The sequence below is a fragment of the Pongo abelii genome, chromosome 15, assembly GCF_028885655.2.
Source record: "Pongo abelii isolate AG06213 chromosome 15, NHGRI_mPonAbe1-v2.0_pri, whole genome shotgun sequence".
Lineage (NCBI taxonomy): Eukaryota > Metazoa > Chordata > Mammalia > Primates > Hominidae > Pongo > Pongo abelii.
This window is the reverse complement of record NC_072000.2, coordinates 67,755,987-67,780,899: the sequence shown is the minus strand read 5'-3', so window position 1 is coordinate 67,780,899 and position 24,913 is coordinate 67,755,987. Positions and strand designations below refer to the sequence as shown.

Sequence of the window (24,913 nt, the reverse complement as noted above, 5' to 3'; positions counted from 1 at the left end):
AGGAGTTCAAGACCAGCTGGGCAACATAGTGAGACCCTGTTTGTATTTAAAAAAAAAAAAAGATGTTTAAAAATTTCAGCAGTGGCCAAGTGCAATGGCTCACACCTGTAATCCCAGCACTTTAGGAGGCCAAGGCGGGTGGATCACAAGATCATGAGTTCAAAACCAGCCTGGCCAAGATGTTGAAACCCCATCTCTACTAAAAATACAAAAATTAGCTGGGATGGTGGTGGGCACCTGTAATCCTAGCTACTCGGGAGGCTGAGGCAGAGAATTGCTTGAATCCAGGAGGTGGAGGTTGCCATGAGCCGAGATCGCGCCACTGCACTCCACTCTGGGCAACAGAGTGAGACTCTTGTCTCAAAAAAAAAAAAAAAAAAAAAATTTCAGCGGTATAAAAAAGAGCTAGAATCCACAAAAAATAAATAGTATGAAAGAAATGACTAAAATTTAAGTATTTTAATACAAGAGCTTCTGGCTCTTGAAATCACTTTAAATTTTTTAAAACAATGAATAACATTAAGAGGTTGGAATCATTGTGTTTTGGAGTTTTTTGGGGTTTTTTTCTCACTTGTCCCCTAAGAAGTTACAGGATGCCACCTCTGCAAGCAGATTTGGAGTTTTAAAACTACATGTTTCAGATCTGTTCACTGCTGATTGACTGATGCAGCCAAATGTAGGTTTTCCTGATCAGCAGATAGCCTTTCATCTGGTGATTGGTAGGCTGTGACTCCTTTCATTTTATGGCTATACCATCCTGTAGGACCAAGGAGTCTTCTCCATCCAGCCAGCAGCTGAGCAAAGAAAAGGTGGAGAAAACCCATTACCTCTTAATCCTAGCCTAACTGCAGCATGCATTGCTTCCACTTGCAAAAACTAGTCACATACTGTGGCTGAGACAGTCCTTGCTGGGGATCTGGAATCTGCCCTTTCATCTGAGATCCCATTGAATGTCCTATACCAAATCCCATTCCAGCAAGTCCCAGGTATATTCCACTCATACGGGCTGCTTCTCATTTCCCAAACTGAGCCTGGAGACATTAAAAAATAGCCCTACCAACTCTTTATGCCTTTGTTGAGCTCCTGCAGTAGTAAGTAGGAGTACTTACTACTTTCGAGAGATTTTTTGAGGTTGCCTACCAACTCCCTCAGTTTGCTTCTTTCCAAATTTGGGAGTATTCGTGAGAATTCTTGAAACTTGGCCAGGCATGGTGGCTCTTGCTTGTTGGCATTACAACACTTTGGGGCACTTTGGGAGGCCGAGGCAGATGGATCACCTGAGGTCAGGAGTTCGAGACTAGCCTGGCCAACATGGCGAAACCCAGTCTCTACAAAAAATACAAAAATTAGTCGGTCGTGGTGGTGCACCCCTGTAATCCCAGCTACTCGGGAGGCTGAGGCAGGAGAATCGCTTGAACCTGGGAGGCAGAGGTTGCAGTGAGCAGAGATCCCACCACTACACTCTAGCCTGGGTGACAGAGGAGATTCTGTCTCAAAAAAAAAAAAACCTTGAAATTTTATTTTTACCTTTCCTTAGTACTGCTTTGGGGAAGGGGATATTGGCATATGGAAGGAGATTCTGTTGGCTCTGCTGTATAATTTCCAGTTTATTATGAAGCTAGAATAGGGATGTGACTAGGGCAGAGATTGTTGGTGGTAGTCCTGATGGGCCTGCTAGAGCCATCTCAGGTCTAGAGATGAGTTTGACTGAAGGGCTTTTCAGCATTGAGACATTCCTAGTGTGTTAGTACCAGAAATATTTTTGTCTAGAACTACAAACATCGATGATATGTTAAAAATTTTTTGTTGGCCAGGCATGGTGGCTCATGTCTGTAATCCCAGCACTTTGGGAGGCTGAGGTGGGCGGATCACTTGAGCTCAGGAGTTTGAGACCAGCCTGGGCAACATGGTGAAACCCCATCTCTCCTAAAAATACAAAAAATTGGCCGGACATGGTGGTACGCGTCTATAATCCCAGCTACTCGGGAGGCTGAGTCAGGAGAGTTGCTTGAACCCAGGAGGCAGAGGTTGCAGTGAGCCGAGATTGCGCCACAGCACTCTAGCCTGGGGGACAGAGCCAGACCCTGTCTCACAAAAAAAAAAAAAAAAAAAAAAAAAATTGCGGGGAGATAATGTTAGGTTTACAGAAAAGTTGCAAAAATAGTACAGAGTTCCTGTATACCCTTCACCCAGCCTCCCTAATGTTAACATAACCATGGAACATTTGTCAAAACTAAGAAATTAACATTGGGATAATACTATTAACTAAATGACAGACTTTATTTGGATTTCACCGGGTCTTCCATGAATGTCCTTTTACTAGTCCAGGATCTAATCAAGGACACCATATTGAATTTCGTCATCACATCATCATGGTCTCCCCCAATCTGTGATGATTTGTTGGTCTTTCTTTGTTTTTCATGATCTTAAAGCTTTTTTTTTTTTTTTTTGTGACAGGGCCTGGCTCTGTTGCCCAGGCTGGAGTGCAGTGACGCAATCTTGTCTCACTGCAACCTCCGCCTCATGGGTTCAAGTGATTCTCATGCCTCAGCCTCCTTAGTAGCTGGGACTAAAGTGTGTGCCGCCACTCCCGGCTAATTTTTGTGTTTTTAGTAGAGATGGGGTTTCACCACGTTGGCCAGGCTGGTCTCAAACTCTTGGCCTCAAGATCTGCCTGTCTCAGCCTCCCCAAGTGCTAGGATTGCAGGCATGAGCCACTGTGCCTGGTCTGATCTTGAAACTTTTGAAGAGTACTGGCCAGGTATTTGTAGAATATCCCTCAAATTGGCCAGGCACAGTGGCTCACGCCTATAACCCCAGCACTTTGGGAGGCCAGGGCGGGCGAATTACAAGGTCAGGAGTTCGAGACCAGCCTGGCCAACATGGTGAAACCCCATCTCTACTAGAAATACAAAAATTAGCCAGGTGTGGTGGTGCACACCTGTAATCTTAGCTACTCAGGAGGCTAAGGCAAGAGAATTGATTGAATCCAGGAGGCGGAGGTTGCAGTGAGCCGAGATTGCACCACTGCACTCCAGCCTGGGTGACAGAGTGAGACTCCCTCTCAAAAAAAAAAAAAAAAAAAAGAAAAGAATATCCATCCCTCAAATTGGGTTAGTTTGAGGTTCTCTCGTGATTAGACTGGGGTTTTCTATTTGGGGAAGAATATAACAGAGGTGAATGAAATGCCTTTCTTATCACATCATACCGGGGGTTCATGATAGGAACATGACATATTGCTGATGATGTTACCCTTGATCAGTTGGTCACAGTGATGTCATCTGAGCTTCTCTGCAATGAGGTTACTATCTTTTACCCTTTCTGTACTCTATTCTTTGGATGCAAGTTACTAAGTCCAGCCTACATTCAAGGGGAGGAGAATTCAGCTCTACTTTCTACAAGGGGTATATCTACATATATTATACTTGAGTTCTTCTGTAAGGAAGATTTTTTCCTTCTCCTTCATTTATTTATTTACTGATTCATTTTTGTCAGGATGGACTCCTGGATATTTATTTTATTCTTTGGATTGTAATCCAAGAGTTTTGTGGTTTTTTTTTAAGAAGGAGTCTTACTCTGTCGCCCCAGCCAGAGTGCAGTGGTGTGACTTTGGCTCACTGCAGCCTTCACCTCCCAGGTTCAAGTGATTCTCCTGCCTCAGCCTCCCAAGTAGCTGGGATTACAGGCGTGAGCCACTGCACTCAGATGAGTATTGTTATTTTGTTGTTAAGATTGTTTTAGATTGGCCAATGGAGTTCTTGGCTCCTATGTCTTTTTGTTTTTCCTTTTAAACTCTTCTTTCTCCAAGGAACTCAAGGGCGTTTTTAATAGTTTAAATCCTAAACATTCTGATTGGTATCTAAGATAAGAAGCTTGGGAGAGTTCACTGAGAACCTTGGGCAGTGAAACACAGTCATCTTTTGAAACATATTGAAGTTCATATGCTTTTTTGGTTTTGTTTTATTTTATTTTATTTTATTTTTGTTGTTGAGACAGAATTTCTCTCTGTCTCCAGCCTGGAGTACAGTGGCGCAATCTTGGCTCACTGTAACCTCCACCTCCCAGGTATAAGCAATTCTCCTGCCTCAGCCGCCCATGTAGCTGGAATTATAGGTGGGCGCCACCACCCTCGGCTAATTTTTGTATTTTTGGTAGAGGATTTCACCATGTTGGCCAGGCTGGTCTCCAACTCCTGAGGCTCAGGTGATCTGCCCACCTCGGCTTCCCGAAGTGCTGGGATTACAGGCATGAGCTACCACGCCTGGCCATATGCTCTTTAGAGGTGTATTTTTCATTATAAAATGAAAAATAAAATCTAAGAAAGCACCAGCTCAATTTGGTGTGGCTATAGTTTATTCAGATTTGAGAGTTGTTTATTTGATATTGTGTTCCTGAAGGTTGCATGTTGTTTTTTTAAATAGTTAATATAAAAGTAACTAAACTGTGTTAAGTTTCTGAACAGCTGTAAGAATCATAGCTTTTAAAATGTGAAATGAATTTAAATGACTAAATCAAATGAAATGAAAATTAGGAAGGAAATTAATATTTGTTGCATATTTTCTTTATGCCAAGCATTGTGCCTTCTGCATACTTCTGCTTTGTGTTTCTATCACCTCTGTCCTAGTACCAGTCTTCGTTTTTGTTTTTTTTCTGGGGGGGGTTTTTTTTTGAGATGGAGTTTTGCTCTGTTGCCAGGCTGGAGTGCAGTGGCGCGATCTCGGCTCACTGCAGCCTCCGCCTCCCGGCTTCAAGCGATTCCCTTGCCTCATTCCCCTGCCTCAGCCTCCCAAGTAGCTGGGACTACAAGCGCACCACCACACCCGGCCAATTTTTTGTATTTTAGTAGAGATGGGGTTTCACCATGTTGGCCAGGATGGGCTAGATCTCCCAACCTCGTGATCTCCCACCTCAGCCTCCCACCGAGGCACCGCACCTGGCCACCTGTCTTCCTATATTGTAATTGTTTACTTTTCTGTCTCCCAACTTCTTAAAGGCGGAAGGCACGGTCTTCATCCAAATTGCCAGCACTAGGGGTTTTGCTTCTTAAACCTATTTGCGTGTGTGTGTGTGTGTGTGTGTGTGTGTGTGCACGCACCACACTGGCTGGTTTTTGTTGAGATAACTTCACTGCAGTATTTACACTGTACTCCAAATTGACAATCTCTGAAAATATTAATATTTATAAGAAACTAGTAACATTGCCTCCTGGGACAGGAAAGCGACTTGAGGACAGAGATGTTCTAAGATAGTTTGGGGACCTTTTTAATTTTGGACCATTGACTATGTTGTATATTCAAAAATATAAATACATTATTAAAACATACAGAAACTTACTAGACAGATTTTTTTATTTTTTATTTTTTTATTTTTTTTTTTGAGAAAGAGACTTACTCTGTTGCCCAGGCTTGTCTTGAACTCCTGGCTGCAAGTAATCCTTCTGCCTCAGTCTCCCAAAGTGCTGGGATTGCAGGCGTAAGTCATCATGTCCAGCTAGAGGGAATTCTATATTAAGTTGTTTTTTGTTTGTTTGTTTGTTTTGTTTTGTTTTGTTTTTGAGGTGGAGTCTCACTCTATTGCTCAGGCTGGAGTGCAATGGCACAATCTCAGCTCACTGCAACCTCCGCCTCTCAGGTTCAAGTGATTCTTCTGCCTCAGCCTCCCGAGTAGCTGGGATTACAGGCATGCACCACCACACCCAGCTTATTTTTGTATTCTTAGTAGAGATGGGGTTTCACCATGTTGGCCAGGCTGGTCTCAAACTCCTGACCTCGTGATCCGCCTGCCTCAGCCTCCCAAAGTGTTGGGATTATAGGCATGAGCCACTGTGCCCGGCCGTGTAATCCCAGTACTTTGGGAGGCCAAGACGGGCAGATCACCTAAGGTCAGGAGTTTGAGACTAGCTTGGCCAACGTGGTAAAACCCTGTCTCTACTCAAAATACAAATATTAGCCAGGCATGGTGATGGATGCCTGCTACTTGGGAGGCTGAAGCAGGAGAATCATTTGAACCTGGGAGGTGGAGGCTGCAGTGAGCCAAGGTCGCACCACTGCACTTAAGCCTGGGTGAGAATGAGACTCCATCTCAAAAAATAAAGTAAGATAAATTAGATCATTTTGCTGGTTTGTTTTCTTATTTTGTTGATGTGTTTAGAATCAGGGATCCTACCATTATTACTGAGCATAGATTTTTATAGAGAGTCTTCTGAGAGTTCCTCTGTGTATCTCATTTTTCCTTTTTATTTTTGAACAAAAACAATAAGGGAGCGAGGGAGAACAAAAGATCAAAGTACCCCTCCCTTTTTCTTTTTGAGACAGAGTTTTGCTCTGTCGTCCAGGCTGGAGTGCAGTGGTGTGATCTCAGCTCACTGCAACCTCCACATCCTGGGTTCAAGCAATCCTTGTGCCTCAGCCTCCCGAGTAGTACAGGAGTGCGTCACCACACCTGTATAATTTTTCTGTTTTTAATAGAGATGGTGTTTCACCATGTTTGCCAGGCAGGTTTCAAACTCCTGACCTCAAGTGATCTGCCCAACTTGGCTTCCCACAGTGCTGGAATTACAGGCATGAGTCACCATGCCCATCCCAAAGTCACCCTTTTTAATATGAATGAAGACCAGGTGCAGTGGCTCACACCTGTAATCCCAGCACTTTGGGAGGTCAAGGTGGATCACTTGAGCCCAGGAGTTCGAGAGCAGCCTGGGCAACATAATGAGACTTAGTCTCCAGGAAAAAAAAGTTTAAAAATTGGTCAGGTGTGGTGGTGTGTGCCCGTAGTCCCAGCTACTTGGGAGGCTAAGGCAGGAGGATCACTTGCGCCTAGAAGGCTGAGGCTGCAGTGAACTGTGATTGTACCACTCCACTCCAGCGAGGGCAACGGGACGAGATCCTATATCCAAATAAATTAATTAAATAATGTGAATGAAATCTAACTTTATTTTTTATTTTTTTTATTTATTTTTTTTGAGAGGAAGTCTCGCTCTTGTCCCCCAAGGTGGAGTGCAATGGTGCAATCTCGGCTCATGGCAACCTCCATCTCCAGGGTCCAAGCGGTTCTCTTGCCTCAGCCTCCCAAGTAGCTGGGATTACAGGCACCTGCCACCACACCTGGCTAATTTTTTTATACTTTTAGTAGAGACAGGGTTTCACCATGTTGGCCAGGCTGGTCTTGAACTTCTGACCTTGTGATCCACCTGCCTCTGCCTCCCAAAGTGCTGGGATTACAGGCATAAGCAACTGCTCCTAGCCCTAGAAATTTGACTTTTAAAAAAATGTTTCTTAAATCTTTATTTATAGGTGCCTCTTACATTAGGTCAGTACTTGGTGATATACCCAAGACTTTATTTGATTATCTCTAATTAGTTAGGGTGGTTCTGGCTGCATTTACAAAAGTTCTGCTGCAAACTGACTTAAATAATCAGAAAATGTTGAAGCTCATAGATATGGTGTAAAAGCATTGTTCATTAGTTGGCTTGGGACCACTTTAGAGTTAGTGTTTCATATCTGGGTACTTTTAGTTGGGAAGGGAATGCATGCCCAGATTGCCCAAAATGTAAGGTTTCTCAACTGGTAAAGGGGGTGGGATTGAGCTATATATAATTGGTTTGAGCTAATCAGGATCTGCCCCTGGAGCTGGGATCAGTCCGGAAATTGTATTGACGCCACATGCGGGATGGGGTGTTGGGAAGGAAGAATTTGAAGAGTTTCATCATTTTGTCCATTGGGGTTTTCTTTTCTTTTCTTTTTTTTTTTTTTTTTTTGAGTCAGACTTTCACTCTTGTTGCCCAGACTGGAGTGCAAATGGCACGATCTTGGCTCACTCCAACCTTCGCCTCCTGGGTTCAAGCGATTCTCCTGCCTCAGCCTCCCAAGTAGCTGGGATTACTGGCATGCGCCACCACACCTGGCTAATTTTGTATTTTTAGTAGAGATGGGGTTTCTCCATGTTGGTCATGGGAGTCTCGAACTCCCGACCTCAGGTGATCCGCCCGCCTTGGCCTCCCAAAGTGCTGGGATTACAGATGTGAGCCACCATGCCTGGCCTGGGGTTTCTTAATTGCCCTTCAGTAAAATATGTATAACTGACTTCTCCATCCCTGATAACTTTTGGGGAATATAATTGTGCTGGTAATGTGCATGTGGGGATTTCTTTTACTGTTCTCTACTCCATGCAAATTCCATAATAAAAAGTTTTATCACGCCTGTAATCCCAGCACTTTGGGAGGCGGAGGCGGACAAATCACGAGGTCAGGAGATTGAGACCATCCTGGCTAATACGGTGAAACCCCGTCTCTACTAAAAATACAAAAAAATTAGCCGGGCATGGTGGTGGGCACCTGTAGTCCCAGCTACTGGGGAGGCTGAGGCAGGAGAATGGCGTGAACCCAGGAGGCAGAACTTGCAGTGAACCGAGATGGCGTCACTGCAGTCCAGCCTGGGCAACAGAGCAAGGCTCCGTCTCAAAAAAAAAAAAAAAGTTTTAAAGAGAAAAGTAAAAGTAGATCACATGAAAAATTAAAAGTAAAGGATGATTGCTTATTGTAACCCTTTTCTGGGTTGTTACATATTTTTACAATCATACACTGCTTCCTTTCTCTTCTGATACATAGAATTTACATGTAATTCCTCCTCTAAAGCCTCATGGTCATATCCCTGGATTAAAGTTGACAGCAGTACTTTAATACTTACATAGAAGATCAATAGCTTAACATTGGAACGAACACAGATTCACAGGTTTTGAAGTTACAACTTGAATTTCAAACCAGACTCCTCCAATATGTTAACTTAGTAGCTATGAGAGCATGGGCAAATTAGTTTCCGAGCTTCAATTTCCTTTGTAAAATAGTGATGATAATATCTGCCTCATAGGGGTAAATGATTGGGATTTAAAAACTGGATAGAAGTTTCGAGCACATAGCCTAGCATTTGTTGAACTCCAGTTATGATTACAGTCATTCATTGCCTAACAATGAGAAATGGGTCATTAGGCAGTTTCATCCTGGGAACATCATGGAGTATACTGTACTTACCCAACCTAGATATTATAACCTACTACATACTTGGGCTGTACGGTATGACCTACACTACACTGTACAGGATTTTACTCTACTGAATACTGTAAGCAGTTGTAACATAATGGTAAATACTTGTGTATCTAAACATAAAAAGGTATAATAAAATTATGGTATAAATGATAACAAATGGTATACCTGTAGAGAGCACTTGCCATGATACTTTTTCCTCTTTTGTAACAATACTTAGCTTAAAACACAAATACATTGTACAGCTGTATGAAAATATTTTCTTCATATATCCTTATTCCATAAGCCTGTTTCTACTTTAATTTTTATTTTATTATTTTTTAATTTTACTTTTAAAACTCTTTTGTTAAAAATTAAGACACAGGCTGGGGACAGTGGCTCATGCCTGTAATCTCACCACTTTGGGAGGCTGAGGCAGGAAGATTGCTTGAGCCCAGAAGTTTGAGACCAGCTTGATTAAAATAGTGAGACCCTGTCTCTACCAAAAATACAAAACTTAGCTGGATGTGGTGGCCTGAGCCTGGGAGGTTGAGGCTGCAGTGAGCCATGATGGTGCTACTGCGCTGAGTGATGGAACAAGACCCTGCCTCCAAAAAAAAAAAAAAAAAAAAGACACACACATTAGCCTAGGCCCACACACGGTCAGGATCATCAATTTTGTGGTCTTCTACTCCATGTCTTGTCCCACTGGAAGGTTTTTAGGAACAATAACACATGGAGTTGTCATCTTCTATGAGAACAGTGCCTTCTGGAATACCCTTTGAAGGACTTGCCTGAGGCTGTTCACAGTCAACTTCCTTTTAATAAGTAGAGAAAGTACACTGTAAAATAACGATTAAAAGTATAGTCTTGCCGGGCATGGTGGCTCATGTCTGTAATCCCAGCACTTTGGGAGACCGAGGTGGGTGGATCACCTGAGGTCAGGAGTTCGAGATCAGCCTGGCCAACATGGTGAAACCCTGTCTCTACTAAAAACACAAAAATTAGCTGGGCATTGTGGCAGATGCCTGTAATCCCAGCTACTTGGGGGGCTGAGGCAGGAGAATCTCTTGAACCCGGGAGGCAGAGGTCGCAGTGAGCTGAGATGATGCCACTGCACTCCAGCCTGGGTGACAAAGCGAAACTCCGTCTCAAAAAAAAAAAGTATAGTATTGGACTTTTAAACCAGTAACATAAACCCGTAACATAGTCCTTTATTGTCTTTATGAAGTATTGTGTACTGTACATAATTGTATGTACCATACTTTTATATGACCGGCAGTGCAATAGGTTTGTTTATACACGCATCACCACAGACACATGAGTAATGCATTGTGCCATGAATTTGCAGGGACCACAATTAGATGATGGAACTTTCCCAGCTCATATATATATATGTGTGTGTGTGTGTGTATATGTATATATATGTATGTATGTATATATGTGTGTGTGTATATGTGTGTGTGTGTATATATATATATATAGAGAGAGAGAGAGAGAGACAGCACGTGTCTTGCTCTGTCGCCGAGGCTGGAGTGCAGTGGTGCAATCACAGCTCCCTGCAGCCTCAGCCTCCCGGGCTCAAGCATTCCCCTGCGTCAGCCTCCCCAGTAGATGGGACTATAGGCATGCGCCACCATGCCTGGCTAATTTTTGTATTTTTTGTGTAGAGATGGGGTTTCGTTATGTTGCTCAGGCTGGTTTCAAACTCCTAGGCTAAAGTGATCTGCCCGCCTTGGCCTCCCAAAGTGCTGGGATTACACAACATGGGTTACCACACCTGGCCTCCATTATAATCTTAACTATCATAAATGTGGTCTATAGTTGACCACAGCGTCCTTACATGGTGATTTTAATGTGTGAAAGTTGAATCAGTTAGGCATTAATGTATTCAGCAACCACTTATTAACAAATAAGCAAGAAAGAGGTAATAAGTTCACCACTAAAACAGGACTTTTAAAAAATTACATTGAGTAAAAAGAGCAAATTGCAAGAAAGATACATATAAATATGGTGCCATTATTCTAAATTCTTAATTATTGGAGTGAAGTTTTTCTTGTGTCTGTAATGTTCCATTTTGTTAAACTGAGGCAGATACAGTAAAAAATGTTAATATTTGTTAAGCATAGGTGGTACATGTTTGGGTGTCTTATTTTTTTTCTACACCTTTGTACATTTGAAATACTTCATAATTAAACATTTTAAATTTTGTTTGTCGGTGTTTTTTTGAGACAGGGTCTTGCCCTGTTGTCCTGGCTGGAGTGCAGTGGCATGATCTCGGCTCATTGCAACCTCTACCTCCCGAGCTGAAGCAGTCCTCCCGAGTAGCTGGGAGTGCACTACCACACCTGCCTCATTTTTGCATTTTTTTGTAGAGATGGGGTTTAGCCTTGTTGCCCAGGCTGGTCTCGAACCCCTGGGCTCAAGCAATCCACCTGCCCTGGCCTCCCAACGTGCTGGGATTACAAGAATGAGCCACTGCACCTGGCCATCATTTTTAATTTTTAAATAAGTGAAACAGGATAAGGATGTGATAGGAAATGACAGGGGCTTTTTCACGTTGATTGGCGGGGGAGAGACTCTCTCTGGGCAGGTGACATATGCTGAGACCTGAATAACAGGAAGGAGTCACTCATGCAGACATGCAGGGAAAGAATACTCCAGGCAAACAGCTGTTGCTGCAGTCCTGAGGCAGGAGCAAGCCTGACGTGTTCAAGGTAAGGCCATTTCGTCTGGCAGGAAAACCACAGAACAGTTGTACTGTGCTGGTTACCTCAGCAGCTGTGGAGGTGACTACCCCAGCATTACTGGAAAATGGTCATTTCATGTCTGAATACTTAAGTTGAAGGAAGCACACCATTTTTAGAGCTACCTAACGCTTCCTCAGAGTTTCTCTCATGTACGGCTTACAGACTGATGGGGTCCTATCAGAAGGCTACAGAAGCTGGCTTAAAGGGTCTTAATGGCCAAGTCTAAACACTTTGAGCATCAAAAAGCAACAAAGCAATAGATTATGATACACAGTTTTTAAGAGTCATGATTTCCTAGTCAAAGAAACAGAGAAAGGAAAAAAGCTCTTGTTTATAGAAGAATGCCTGCTAAGGTAGAAAGAATGATAGAAAAGAACTGTTTTGCAGATTCTAGCATAATCATTGATTTAGGCAAGGACAATCAATAGATCTTGAACTCTTTGGATGAAAGTTGTTGAAGAATAGGATATTCAAAAAATTCCATGACATGAAAAACAAAAGGTTGGAGAGATGCTGTTATGGTGAAGTATTTAGGAATGGAGTGATACTTTGTCTGCAGCTAACTCTCATCAAAAGGTTCATTTTTAAAAAGCAGTGGTGTGTGTGTGTGTGTGTGTGTGTGTAGAGAGAGAAAGCAAATTTGGCAAGAAGTTAACAGTGAACCTAGAAGGTGAACTGTGTGTGTGTATTAGAGCTTTTTGTGTGTGTGCACTTATAAATGTTGAAAATTAATGAGCTGTGATGCCATCTCCAAAGGAAAAAATAAGTAAAAATAAATGTTGAAAATTAAAAGTTGGAGGGAATGCTTATTTCTATTTTAAACCCAAATCCAGACTGGGCGTGGTGGCTCACGCCTGTAATCTCAACACTTTGGGAGGCCCAGGCAGGCAGATCACGAGGTCAGGAGGTCGAGACCATCCTGGCTAACACGGTGAAACCCCATCTCCACTAAAAATACAAAAAAATAAATAAATTTTAAAAAACCCAAATCCAACTTACTAATATTTTTTGCTGTTTGATGTAATTGTGCTATTTGGAGCTCTCTGATAGATCCAAATTCTCCCTTATATGATATTAGTGATATCAGTCATGGTGATACTGGTAATTTTTATATTACATCTTTTTTTTTTTTTTTTTTTTTTTTTTTTTTGAGATGGAGTTTCACTCTTGTTGCCCAGGATGGAGTGCAATGGCGCGATCTCGGCTCACTGCAACCTCTTTCTCCTGGGTTCAAGCGATTTTCCTGCCTCAGCCTCCCGAGTAGCTGGGATTACAGGCATGTGCCACCATGCCTGGCTAATTTTGTATTTTTAATAGAGACGGGGTTTTTCCATGTTGGTCAGGCTGGTCTCGAACTCCCGACCTCAGGTGATCCGCCCGCCTTGACCTCCCAAAGTGCTGGGATTACAGGTGTGAGCTACCATGTCCAGCCATCATCATCATTTTTTTTTTTTTTTTTGAGTCGGAATCTCGCTCTGTTGTTCAGGCTGGAGTGCAGTGGCATGACCTTGGCGCACTGCAACCTCTACCTCAAGCAGTTCTGCCTCAGCCTCCCGAGTAGCTGGATTACAGGTGTGCACCACAACACCCAGCTAATTTTTGTATTTTTAGTAGAGACGGGGTTTTACCATGTTGGCCAGGCTGGTCTCGAACTCCTGACCTCAGTGATCCCTGCCTCGGCCTCCAGAAGTGTTGGGATTACAGGCATGAGCCACCACGCCCGACCTATTACATCTATTGTGTATGTATTATGATATGCCAGACATTGTGCAGAACACATGGCATGCATTAGTTAATCCTCCTAACAGTTCTTGAGTTAGTACTCATTTCTCCTTTTAAAGATGAAAAGACAGATGCTTAAGAAGATATCACTAAAGCAACAGAAAAAACATTTCATCTTAAGAATGAAAATGAATTTGTTAGGCTAGAAAGAATATTCACTGATGAGAAAGCACAATAGCAGAATTTATTTTATTTTTTTCATTAGTTATCATTAGTTTATTATAAAAGAAATATGGAAATTATTTACATGATGAAAGATTTCAGAACTTCAGTGGAATGGAGAGCTTCATGTTGATGCCATTTCAATAGTGACTTACTTCAGTCTACGTGCTTTCCAAGAATGTCACCATCTCTAAATAGGAAATAATCCTTGTCATCTAGAACTACTTTGGTGCCTCCATATTATGGGAGAAGAACTTTATCTCCAACTTTCACACTGACTGGTTGAATCTCTCCACCCTTTCCTTTAGAACCTGATCCAACAGCGACTACTGTTGCTTGCAATACTTTTCCTTGAGATTTTTCTGGAAGCATAATGGCTCTTTTGGTTACAGTTTCAACAGCACTCCTTTCAACCAATACTCGGTCAAAGAGTGGAAGAAACTTAAACGCTTGTCCTGCCATGACTTCCTCCTCCTCAGACTCGTACCCTGCTCTAGTGTCAAGAATTTATTATAGTGTTACTAGGCATGCATGTTTTTCTGGCCTTGAACTTGTCCTACATACAGCCCACCCTGGAGAGGCAATCTAGTATGGTGGTTTAGAGCACAGTCCGTGAAGCCTGAAGCCAGAATGCCTAGGTTCAAATCCCACTTCTACCATCACAAGCTGCTACTTCCTTAGAAGCACTTCTCCGGGATTCTATACTGGGAACCTCTGTTGTATTCGTTTCCTATTGCTGCTATAACAAATTACTGCAAACTTAGTTGTTTGAAATAACATAAGTTTATTATCTTAATGGTTCTGGAGGTCTGAAGTCCAAAATGGATGTCACTGGGCTAAAATTAAGATGTCAACAGGGCTGCATTTCCATTTGGAGGCTTAGAGGAAAATCTTTTCTTGCTTTTTAGTTTCTAGAGGCCACCCTCAGCCTCTGTCTTCAAAACCAGCACCATTGTATCTCTCTGTGTCTTTGCCTTTCCTCTGTGGGAACCTCTTCCTCTGACTCTTCTGCCTCCCTTTTCCACTTTTAAAGACACTTGTTATCATATTGGGCCACGGTGATAACAGATAATCTAGGATAATCTCCCTATTTTAAGGTTAGCCTTAAATTAGGCTGATTAGCAACCTTAATTCCATGTACAACTTCAGTTTTCCTTTGTAACCTAACATATTCACAGATTCCAGGGATTAAGGCATGAATATTTTTGGGAAACCTTTTTTTTTTTTTTTTTTGCCTACATATCTGTGTTTAAATTCTAAAGTTGTGTAAGGCAGCTGGGGCCAGAAGATTATTCCAAAGTGGAGATCCTTGCCAATCCTGAAGATGACTTGAGTAGAACCAGTAATTGGGTTTGAGCTAAAAGGAACTACTGGGTGGCGTATGTACATGTTTTTTATTCTCTTACTAGCGTAAAATATATATAGTAAATTCAGCATTTTTTTTCTTTTTTGAGGCAGGATCTCACTTTATTCCCCAGGCTGAAGGACAGCGACATGATCATGGATCACTGTAGTCTCAACTTCCTGGTCTCAAGCAATCCTCCTACCTCAGCCTCCTGAGTAGCTAGGACTATAGGCATAGGCCACCATGCCCTGCTAATTTATTTTTTGAAGAGACGGGGGGGTCTCCCCATGTTGCTCAGGCTGGTCTCTAATGCCTGGCCTCAGGCAGTCCTCCTACCTCAGCCTCCCAAAGTGTTGAGATTACAGGTGTGAGCCACCACTCCTGGCAGTAAATTCAGTATTAAAGAGTGATTGAATTAGAAGGCAACTGAGTTTTAGTTACGTCATAGGAAGGAAATTATTATAGTATTAGAATACATTTCTGTTGATTGATTGATTCATGCCAGCCCTCAGAGGAAAATGTTCTTGATTTAATTGCAATTTTAGAGAAACTTCAAGTTAAATTTTTTTATGTATCTCCATTGTTAAGCATTAATTTTTATTTTTATTATTATTTTTTTTTACAGAGTTTTACTATCCTTGGATGCTGCTGTTGATATGGAAAAGATTGAGGAACAATTTGCTAATCTGCACATTGTTAAATGTTCCTTAGGAACCAAAGAGCCCACTTACCTTCTTGGTATAGACACATCAAAGACTGTCCAAGCAGGAAAGGAAAACTTGGTTGCTGTTTTATGTTCTAATGGATCAATCAGAATATATGATAAAGAAAGGTTAAGTGTACTACGAGAATTTAGTGGATATCCTGGACTTCTTAATGGAGTCAGATTTGCAAATTCCTGTGACAGTGTATATTCAGCATGTACTGATGGCACTGTAAAATGTTGGGATGCTCGAGTAGCCAGAGAAAAACCTGTTCAGCTCTTCAAGGGTTACCCTTCCAATATTTTGATCAGTTTTGATATTAATTGTAATGATCATATTATTTGTGCTGGTACAGAAAAAGTTGATGATGATGCATTGTTGGTGTTTTGGGATGCAAGGATGAATTCTCAGGATTTATCTACAACTAAAGACCCACTTGGTGCATATTCAGAGACACACAGTGATGATGTCACTCAAGTACGTTTCCATCCCAGCAATCCCAACATGGTAGTCTCAGGTTCATCTGATGGCCTGGTAAATGTATTTGATATTAATATTGATAATGAGGAGGATGCACTGGTTACAACCTGTAACTCAATTTCATCAGTAAGCTGTATTGGTTGGTCTGGGAAAGGTTATAAACAGATTTACTGCATGACACATGATGAAGGATTTTATTGGTGGGATCTTAATCATCTGGATACTGATGAACCAGTTACACGTTTGAACATCCAGGATGTCAGAGAAGTAGTTAACATGAAAGAAGATGCTTTGGACTATTTGATTGGTGGCCTATATCATGAAAAGACAGACACATTGCATGTTATTGGAGGAACAAACAAAGGAAGGATTCATTTGATGAACTGCAGCATGTCAGGACTGACCCATGTGACTAGCCTTCAGGGAGGGCATGCTGCTACAGTCCGTTCTTTCTGTTGGAATGTGCAAGATGATTCTTTGTTGACTGGAGGAGAAGATGCACAGTTGTTACTTTGGAAACCTGGAGCTATAGAGAAGACCTTTACAAAGAAAGAGAGTATGAAAATAGCATCCTCTGTGCACCAACGAGTACGAGTTCATAGTAATGATTCTTATAAAAGAAGGAAAAAGCAGTGATAATGCATTTGGCACTTTGTTTGGTAGGTTTTATAGTTTCAAATAGTCCTTCTTGTTTACTACCCATGGTAGACATGTTTAAAGCTTTATGTAAAAACAAGCCAGTTAGCAAACAGTCCTGGAAAAATATGGTGAGAATGGTTTAATTCCGGTCTTCACATATTCTAAAAAATTTTAAAGCCTCTAAGTATAAAATCAGTGAGTTGAAAGTAAAATTTCTCATTTAAAGAACCCATCTGTTAATGTAGTAAATGTTGGCTTTAAAGAAATAGCTCTGATAAGGACTTTTTAGAAGGAGATACTTGGTAAAACTTAATAAAACAGGTGGTTGGCTGCATTTTTTAGGCCCAGTTTTTTACATTCTGAATTGTCTTTGTTGTGTATAAAACCAGATCAGACTATATTCTTCATCTGAGGAGCATCTATATGTTTAATACACCTAATGTATTATGTTGGAGTATTTAAATGTAAGTATTTTAATGAGTAAATAGAATTAAACTTTTTAAGAAATAAAATGATAGGCATCTATGTAAAATGAGAAAATATTTAGTAAATATTTGCATCTTTAATATTGTTAGTAAGTAGTAAACAGGTGTTTTGCTGATTGAAAGGAAGTTATCTTGGTAAATTGAGACTCAAAGTGAAATACAAAAATGAAAATATTTATACTAGGACTCAACTTGGAGAAATTGCTATTCTTCCTGTTGTCCAAACCATAAATCTGAGGATAACCTGGACTTTTCTCTTCCCTCTTCTCCTAACCAGTTTTTCACCAAGTCCTGTGCCATTTCACCTCCTAACGTCTGTCAGCTATCCTTTTGCCTTTACCTCACCACTGTTACCCCAGAGAAGACTTTCATTATTTCTCACCTGGATTACCAGCTCGATCTCTAATCTGCTTCAGTTCATCCTTCTTGCTACTTCTAGGCTAAACATCAAAAACAGATCTGGTAGGGGCGGGGAAATGAGGGGGAAGAAACAAAAACGTGGTGATGCCTCATGCTGCTTAAAATCTTCAGTACATTGATGTTTTGATGGAGGACTACATAAGCGTTAAAAATTGTGTTTTTCAGAATCTTTAAACTATAAGACAGTGCTGTGTAGTGAATAAAAAAATTAGTTTGAAAGATATCTGGGGAAATCGCATTCATAAAACAATTGGAAGTGAAACTATCAAAACAATAGGGCTTTTTAAAATTAAAAATATTTAAAATTCAAAAGTAATTAATAGTGTTGGAAGATGCGGGTGAGAAAATATTCCTGAAAGTAGAACTGAAAGAGACAGAAAAGATGAAAGCCACAGAAGATAAATACAGGGGTCTAAAACCAGACTAACAGTTTTAGAAAGTGAAAAAAGTTAAAGAAATGGCAGTGGGTTATTAGAAATAACATAAACGGTTGGTATGGTTTGTCTGTGTCCTCACCGAAATTTCATCTCGAATTGTAATCCCCATAATCCCCACATGTCTAGGGAGAGACCTGGTGGGAGGTGATTGGATCATGGGGGTGGTTTCTCCTATGCTGTTCTCCTGATAGTGGGTGAGTTCTCACAAGATCTGATGGTTTTATAAAGGACTCTGCCCCTTTAATTCCTCACTCTTTCTCCTGAAGCCTTGTGAAGAAGGTGCTTTGCTTCCCCTTTGCCTTCCCCCATGATTGTAAGTTTCTTGAGGCCTCCCTGGCCATGCTGAACTCTTGAGTCAATTAAACTCTCTTTCTTTTATAAATTACCCAGTCTTGGACAGTTATTTATAGAGTGTGAAAATGGACTAATATAGTGGCTATTCCAGAAGTTCAGTCTTTAGATTGAAAGGCACAGCAGAGTGTCAAGTGTAATGAATGAAAAAGATCCACATCAAGGCATAGCACTGTGAAGTTTCAGAACCCCCAGAATAAATAGAAAATCCTGCAAGTGCCCGGAAAAAAAAAAATCACTTAGGAACAGATTTACAGTTGTGTTAGACTCATTAGCAGATCCGGATGACAAAAGATGGTGGATCAATGCCTTCAGAGTTCTCAGGACAGATTCCTACCTATTTGAATTTACAGCTCTCCAAACTCATGCAGCAAATAGATGATAAATTTTTTGAGATATCCCTTGTCAAATGAATATTTCCTAGTTGTTCTCTGAACCTCAGGAACCAAATTGATATAGGTAACAAAGTATCCATTTGTAACCAAACTCTCACTGGCTAAACCCAGGAAATAGTAGTTCTATGACCAGTCAGGCTATCTTCAGGCGTGAAGTTAAAAACATTGTGGGTTGGCTGGGTGCGGTGGCTCACGCCTGTAATCCCAGCACCTTCGGAGGCCGAGGCAGGCGGATTACCTGAGGTCAGGAGTTCAAGACCAGCCTGGCCAACATGGTGAAACCCCGTCTCTACCAAAAATACAAAAATTAGTTAGGCATGGTGGCACACACCTGTAATCTCAGCTACTTGGGAGGCTGAGGCAGGAGAATTGCTTGAGCCTGGGAGGCAGAGGTTGCAGTGAGCCAAAATTGTGCACCATTGCACTCCAGCCTAGACAACAAGAGTGAGACTCTATCTCAAAACAAAACAAAAGAAAACAAAACATTGCACATACAAAATCTCAAACTTTACTCTTCATGCCATTTTTTTCAAAGGCTGCTGAAGGATACACTCCACAGAAATTAAGGAAGTAAATCAAGGAAGAGCAGAGATAGCAAAAATCAGGGAACCAACCTAGCATTGTGGCAAGATAACAGCTTTGCAGCACTATATTCAGTCCAGACTGGAGCAGGACAGAGGATATCAGGAGGGAGATGTCCAGGGAGAAAATTGAACTTATAGGTTACCCAATGCATTTGACCATGTGGAGAACAGTGTAAATAGTATAAGTGGATTTAACTCACCAATTAAAAGAGACCCTCAAAAAGATAGGTTGGTGCAAAAGTAATTGCACTAACCCATAGAAAGAGAAAATGTTGGCAAATCATAGGTAAGGAACTTGTGTCCAGAACATATGGAGAAATCTTACAACTCAGTATTGAAAAGACAACCCAATTTTTAAATTGATCAAAGGATCTGGATAGACGTTTCTCCAAAGAAGATATACAAATGGCCAGTATGCACATGCAAAGATACTCTATCATTAGCAAAGAAATGCAAACCAGAACACTTTACACCCATTAGGATGGCTATAATATTAATAAAAATTGTGTCTTCTGAAGATCTGAAGAAATTAGAATCTTTATACACTGCTGGTGGGAATGTAAAATGGTGGAGCTGCTTTGGAAAACAGTCCAGAAGTTCCTCAGGCAGTTGTACAGCTGCCATTTGACCAGGCAATTCCACTCCTAGGTATATGCCCAGAAGAATTGAAAACATATGTCCACACAAGAACTTGTACATGAGTGTTCACAGTAACATTCATACTAGCCAAAAGGTGGAAACAATCCAAGTGTTCATCAGTAGATGAATGGATAACCAATGGCGGTGCGCACGGCTTTTGGGCAGGCAGGTGCTCTCTGGGCAGGTAGGAGCAATGTGGGCTGGAAACGCCTGGCCCGCCGCACTCTCCGGGGTGCCCTGCGGCCGCAGCGCGCAGTCAGTGCTGCCCCAGCTGCGCGGCATTCTGGAGGGGGAGCTGGAAGGGATCCGCGGAGCTGGCACCTGGAAGAGTGAGCGGGTCATCACGTCCCTTCAGGGGCCGCACATCCACGTGGGCGGCGTCTCCGGAGGAATCCTCAACTTACGTGCCAACAACTACCTGGGCCTGAGCAGCCACCCCGAGGTGATTCAGGCAGGTCTGCAGGCTCTTTGGAGCTGGCCTTAGCTCGGTCCGCTTCATCCGTGGAACCCAAAGCATCCACGAGAATCTAGAAGCAAAAATAGCCCGCTTCCACCAGCGGGAGGATGCCATCCTCTATCCCAGCTGTTGTGACGCCAACGCCGGCCTCTTTGAGGCCCTGCTGACACCTGAGGACGCAGTCCTGTCGGACGAGCTGAACTGTGCCTCCATCATCCACGGCACCTGCCTGTGCAAGGCCCACAAGTACCGCTATCACCACCTGGACGTGGCCGACCTAGAAGCCAGGCTGCAGGAGGCCCAGAAGCATCGGCTGTGCCTGGTGGCCACCAATGGGGCCTTTTCCATGGATGGCGACATCGTGCCCCTGCAGAAGATCTGCCGCCTCGCCTCTAGATATGGCGCCCTGGTCTTTGTGGATGAATGCCATGCCACTGGCTTCCTGGAACTCACAGGACACGGCACAGATGAGATGCTGGGCGTGATGGGCCAGGTCACCATCATCAACTCCACCCTGGGGAAGGCCCTGGGTGGAGAATCAAGGGGCTATGCAACAGGGCCTGGGCCCCTGGTGTCCCTGCTGCTGCCACGCCCTACTTCTTCTCCAACAGTCTGCCATGTGCTGTTGTTGGCTGTGCCTCCAAGGCCCTAGATCTGCTCATGGAGAGCAACACCATCGTCCAGTCTATGGCTGCCAGGACCCAGTGGTTCTGTAGTAAGATGAAAGCTGCTGGATTCACTGTCTCAGGAGCCAGTCACCCCATCCGCCCTGTGATGCTGGGTGATGCCCAGCTGACCTCGCATGGCAGATGACATACTGAAGAGAGGTATCTTTGTCATTGGGTTCAGCTACCCCGTGGTCTCCAAGGGCAAGGCCCGGATCCGAGTACAGATCTCAGCATTGCACAATGAGGAAGATATTGACTGCTGCGTGGAGGCCTTCGTGGAAGTGGGGTGGCTGTACAGGGCACTGCCCTGAGCTCTGAGTAGGGACGAGCAGAGCCAAGGTCCACCTACCGCCACAGGGTGAAAGGAGGTTTTTGATCAGCCGAGACCAGAGGTTCTGAGCCCTGAACTAAAGTCCCAGAGCTGGGCTGGGATGTGGCCTGTGCTGAGGGCTGTGAGAATGTGAAACAACAGTATGAAAATTTGCTGTGAAAAAACAAAACAGAACAAAACAAACAATGTGGTATATCCATTCAGTGGAATATTATTCAGCCATAAAAATGAATGCTTTTTTTTTTTTTTTTTTTTTTTTTTTTTTTTTTTTTTTTTTTGAGACAGAGCCTCACTTTGTCACCCAGGCTGAAGTGCAGTGGTGTGATCTCGGCTCACTGCAACCTCCATCTCCCAGGTTCAAGCGATTCTCCTACCTCAGGCTCCAAGTAGCTGGGATTACAGGTGCCAGCCACCACGCCTGGCTAATTTTTGTATTTTTAGTATATATGAGGTCTCACCATGTTGGCTAAGCTGCTCTCAAACTCCTGACCTCAAGTGATCCACCCGCCTCGACCTCCCAAAGTGCTGGGATTACAGGCTTGAGTCACCACACCCGGCCCCAAAATACTGATATTAATACATGCTACAACTTGGATGAATCCTGAAAACATGCTAAGTAAAAGCCACAAAAGCCTATATATTGAACCATTCCCTTTATATGAAATGGCCAAAATAGTGAAATCTATGGGGAAAGAACATGTGTCAGAGGTTACCTTGGGCTGGAAGGAGGGGGAAGGATGGGATGATTGGTGGGTGACAGCTAAAGGGTTTGAGATTTCTTTGGGGGGTACTAAAAGTGACTGTGATGATAGTTACACAATTATGAATACACTAGCAACCATTGAATTGTACACTTTAAATACATGAATTGTATAGTATGTGAATTCTATCTCAGTAAAAGCTGTTACCAAAAACAAAAAAAATACCAAATAGGAAACAAAAGCCAGGGAAGCTATCTTAATAACTTATAAGGCTAATGTAATGTTGATCCCAAACCAGATAAAAATGAAAATAGTTCCATTTTGCTTATCAATATGTATTCACATTACTGTAATGGACAAAGGGAAAAAAATCAAGATTATCTTTTTTTTTTTTTTTTGAGACTGAGTTTCACTCTTTTTGCTCAGGCTGGAGTGCAATGGTGCAATCTCGGCTCACTGCAACCTCTGCTGCCTCCCAGGTTCATGCGATTCTCCTGCCTCAGCCTCCCGAGTAACTGGGATTACAGGCACCCACCACCATGCCCAGCTAATTTTTTTGTATTGTTAGTAGAGACGGGGTATCGCCATGTTGGCCAGCTGGTCTTAAACTCCTGACCTCAGGTGATCCGTCCACCTCAGTCTCCCAAAGTGTTAGGATTACAGGTGTGAGCCACCACACCCAGCCAAGATTTTCTTAATTGACACGGAAAAACATGGGAAAGCTTCACAACTATTTATGAAAAATATAAACATCAAGTTAGCAATAGAATATGTGCGTATGTGTATGTTTGTGTGTGTGTGTGTGTGTGTGTGTGTGTGTGTGACAGGGTCTCGCTCTGTTGCCCAGACTGGAGTGCAGTGGTGCAATCTCGGCTCACTGCAACCTCTACCTCCCAGGTTCAAGCAATTCTCCTGCCTCAGTCTCCCGAGTAGCTGGGACTACAGGTGTGCACCACCACACCTGGCTAAGTTAGCAATACAGTACTTAAACCTGGTGAAAGTTTATATAATAAAAACCTACAGTAGGGACCGGGTGTGCTGGCTCACACCTGTAATCCCAGCACTTTAGAAGGCCGAGGCAGGCAGAGTGCTTCAGCCCAGGAATTTGAGACCAGCCTAGGCAACATGGCAAAATCCCATCACTACAAAAATTAAAAATAGATATACAAAAAGTTAGCCAGGTGTGGTGGCGTGTTCCTGTAGTCCCAGTTACTTGGGAGGCTCAGGTGGGAGGCTACAGTGAGCCATGATCTCACCACTGCATTCCAGCCTAGGTGACAGAGTGAGACTGTGTCTCAAAACAAAAACCGAAACCTACAGTAAACATTATACTTAGTGGAGAAATGTTAGATTAAATGCGTTCCTTTTGAGACCACCACTCACTGGGGAGGCTTATAGTAGTATGGATCCTAATTAATATTATAAGGAAAGAAAAACAATTACAGCATGTAAGGATTGGAAGAGAAGAGAAAACAAAACCTCTCCTTTGCAAATGATATCTACCTAAAAAATTCAACAATCGATTCGGCAAGGTCGCCAGTATAAATAAGATCAGCCAATGAAAATCCAAAGCATATCATTTCACAATAGGTATAAAAATGTAAAATATCAAGGAATTAACCAAGGTTACGCAAGGTCTATTTGAAGAAAGCTTTAAAACTCTAAAGAAGACATGGAAAATAACCTAAGGAACATTCTGTGCTTCCAATGAGATGATAATATTATAAAAGTGAACATTCTAAATTTAATGTGAAAAAGCAGATTACATTAATCCCAATAAAAATTCCAGTTGGATTTCTTGATGAACTCAAGCTTACTTTAAAATTTGTATGGAAGGGCCAGGCACGGTGGCTCATGCCTGTAATCCCAGCAGTTTGAAAGGCCGAGCCTGGTGGATCACCTGAGGTCAGGAGGTGGAGACCAGCCTGACCTACAAGGTGAAACCCTGCTTCTACTAAACATACAAAAATTAGCTGGGCGTGGTGGCACACGCCCGTAATCCCAGCTACTCAGGAGGCTGAGGCAGGAGAATCGCTTGAACCCAGGAGGCGGGGATTGCAGTGAGCCAAGATCGCTCCATTGCACTCCAGCCTGGGCGACAAGAGCGAAACTCCGTCCCCCGAAAAAAAGAGATTATTTTCCCTACCAGATACTAAGACATTCTACAAAATCATAGTAGTAAAAACTGTGACATGGCCTAAGAATAATGCAAATGAATAGAGTCCAGAGACAACCCACGGATATATGGCAATTTAATATTTACAAAGATGACACCATGAAAAAGGAAGAGTTTTTATTACATGGTGTTGAGAATACTGGCTTGCTAGAGACAAATGAAACTAAATCCCTTCTCTTTTTTCTTTTTCTTTTTCTTTACTTTTCCTTTTTCTTTTCTTTTTTTTTTTTTGAGACGGAGTTTTGCTCTTTCACCCAGGCTGGAGTGAAGTGGCATGACCTCGGCTCATTGCAACCTCCGCCCCCACCGGGTTCAAGCAATTCTCCTGCCTCAGCCTCCCGAATAGCTGGGATTATAGGTGCTTGCCACCACGCCCAGCTAATTTTTGTTT

General features: G+C 42.5%; 1 protein-coding gene and 2 pseudogenes across 1 annotated transcript; 2 read left to right on the top strand and 1 right to left on the bottom strand.

Moving 5' to 3' along the window:
* Positions 1–13,754: 13,754 nt before the first annotated feature.
* LOC100455941 (10 kDa heat shock protein, mitochondrial-like) lies at positions 13,755–14,172 on the bottom strand (annotated as a pseudogene).
* Positions 14,173–15,680: 1,508 nt separating this feature from the next.
* WDR89 (WD repeat domain 89) lies at positions 15,681–18,605 on the top strand (the record flags this gene model as incomplete). Its single annotated transcript, NM_001131926.1, is given in 1 exon segment — positions 15,681–18,605. A coding segment is annotated over 1 exon segment (1,164 nt). The 3' UTR covers positions 16,876–18,605.
* A 1,560-nt stretch (positions 18,606–20,165) lies between these two features.
* Positions 20,166–21,875, top strand: LOC100455576 (2-amino-3-ketobutyrate coenzyme A ligase, mitochondrial-like; annotated as a pseudogene).
* The last annotated feature ends 3,038 nt before the right edge of the window (positions 21,876–24,913 follow it).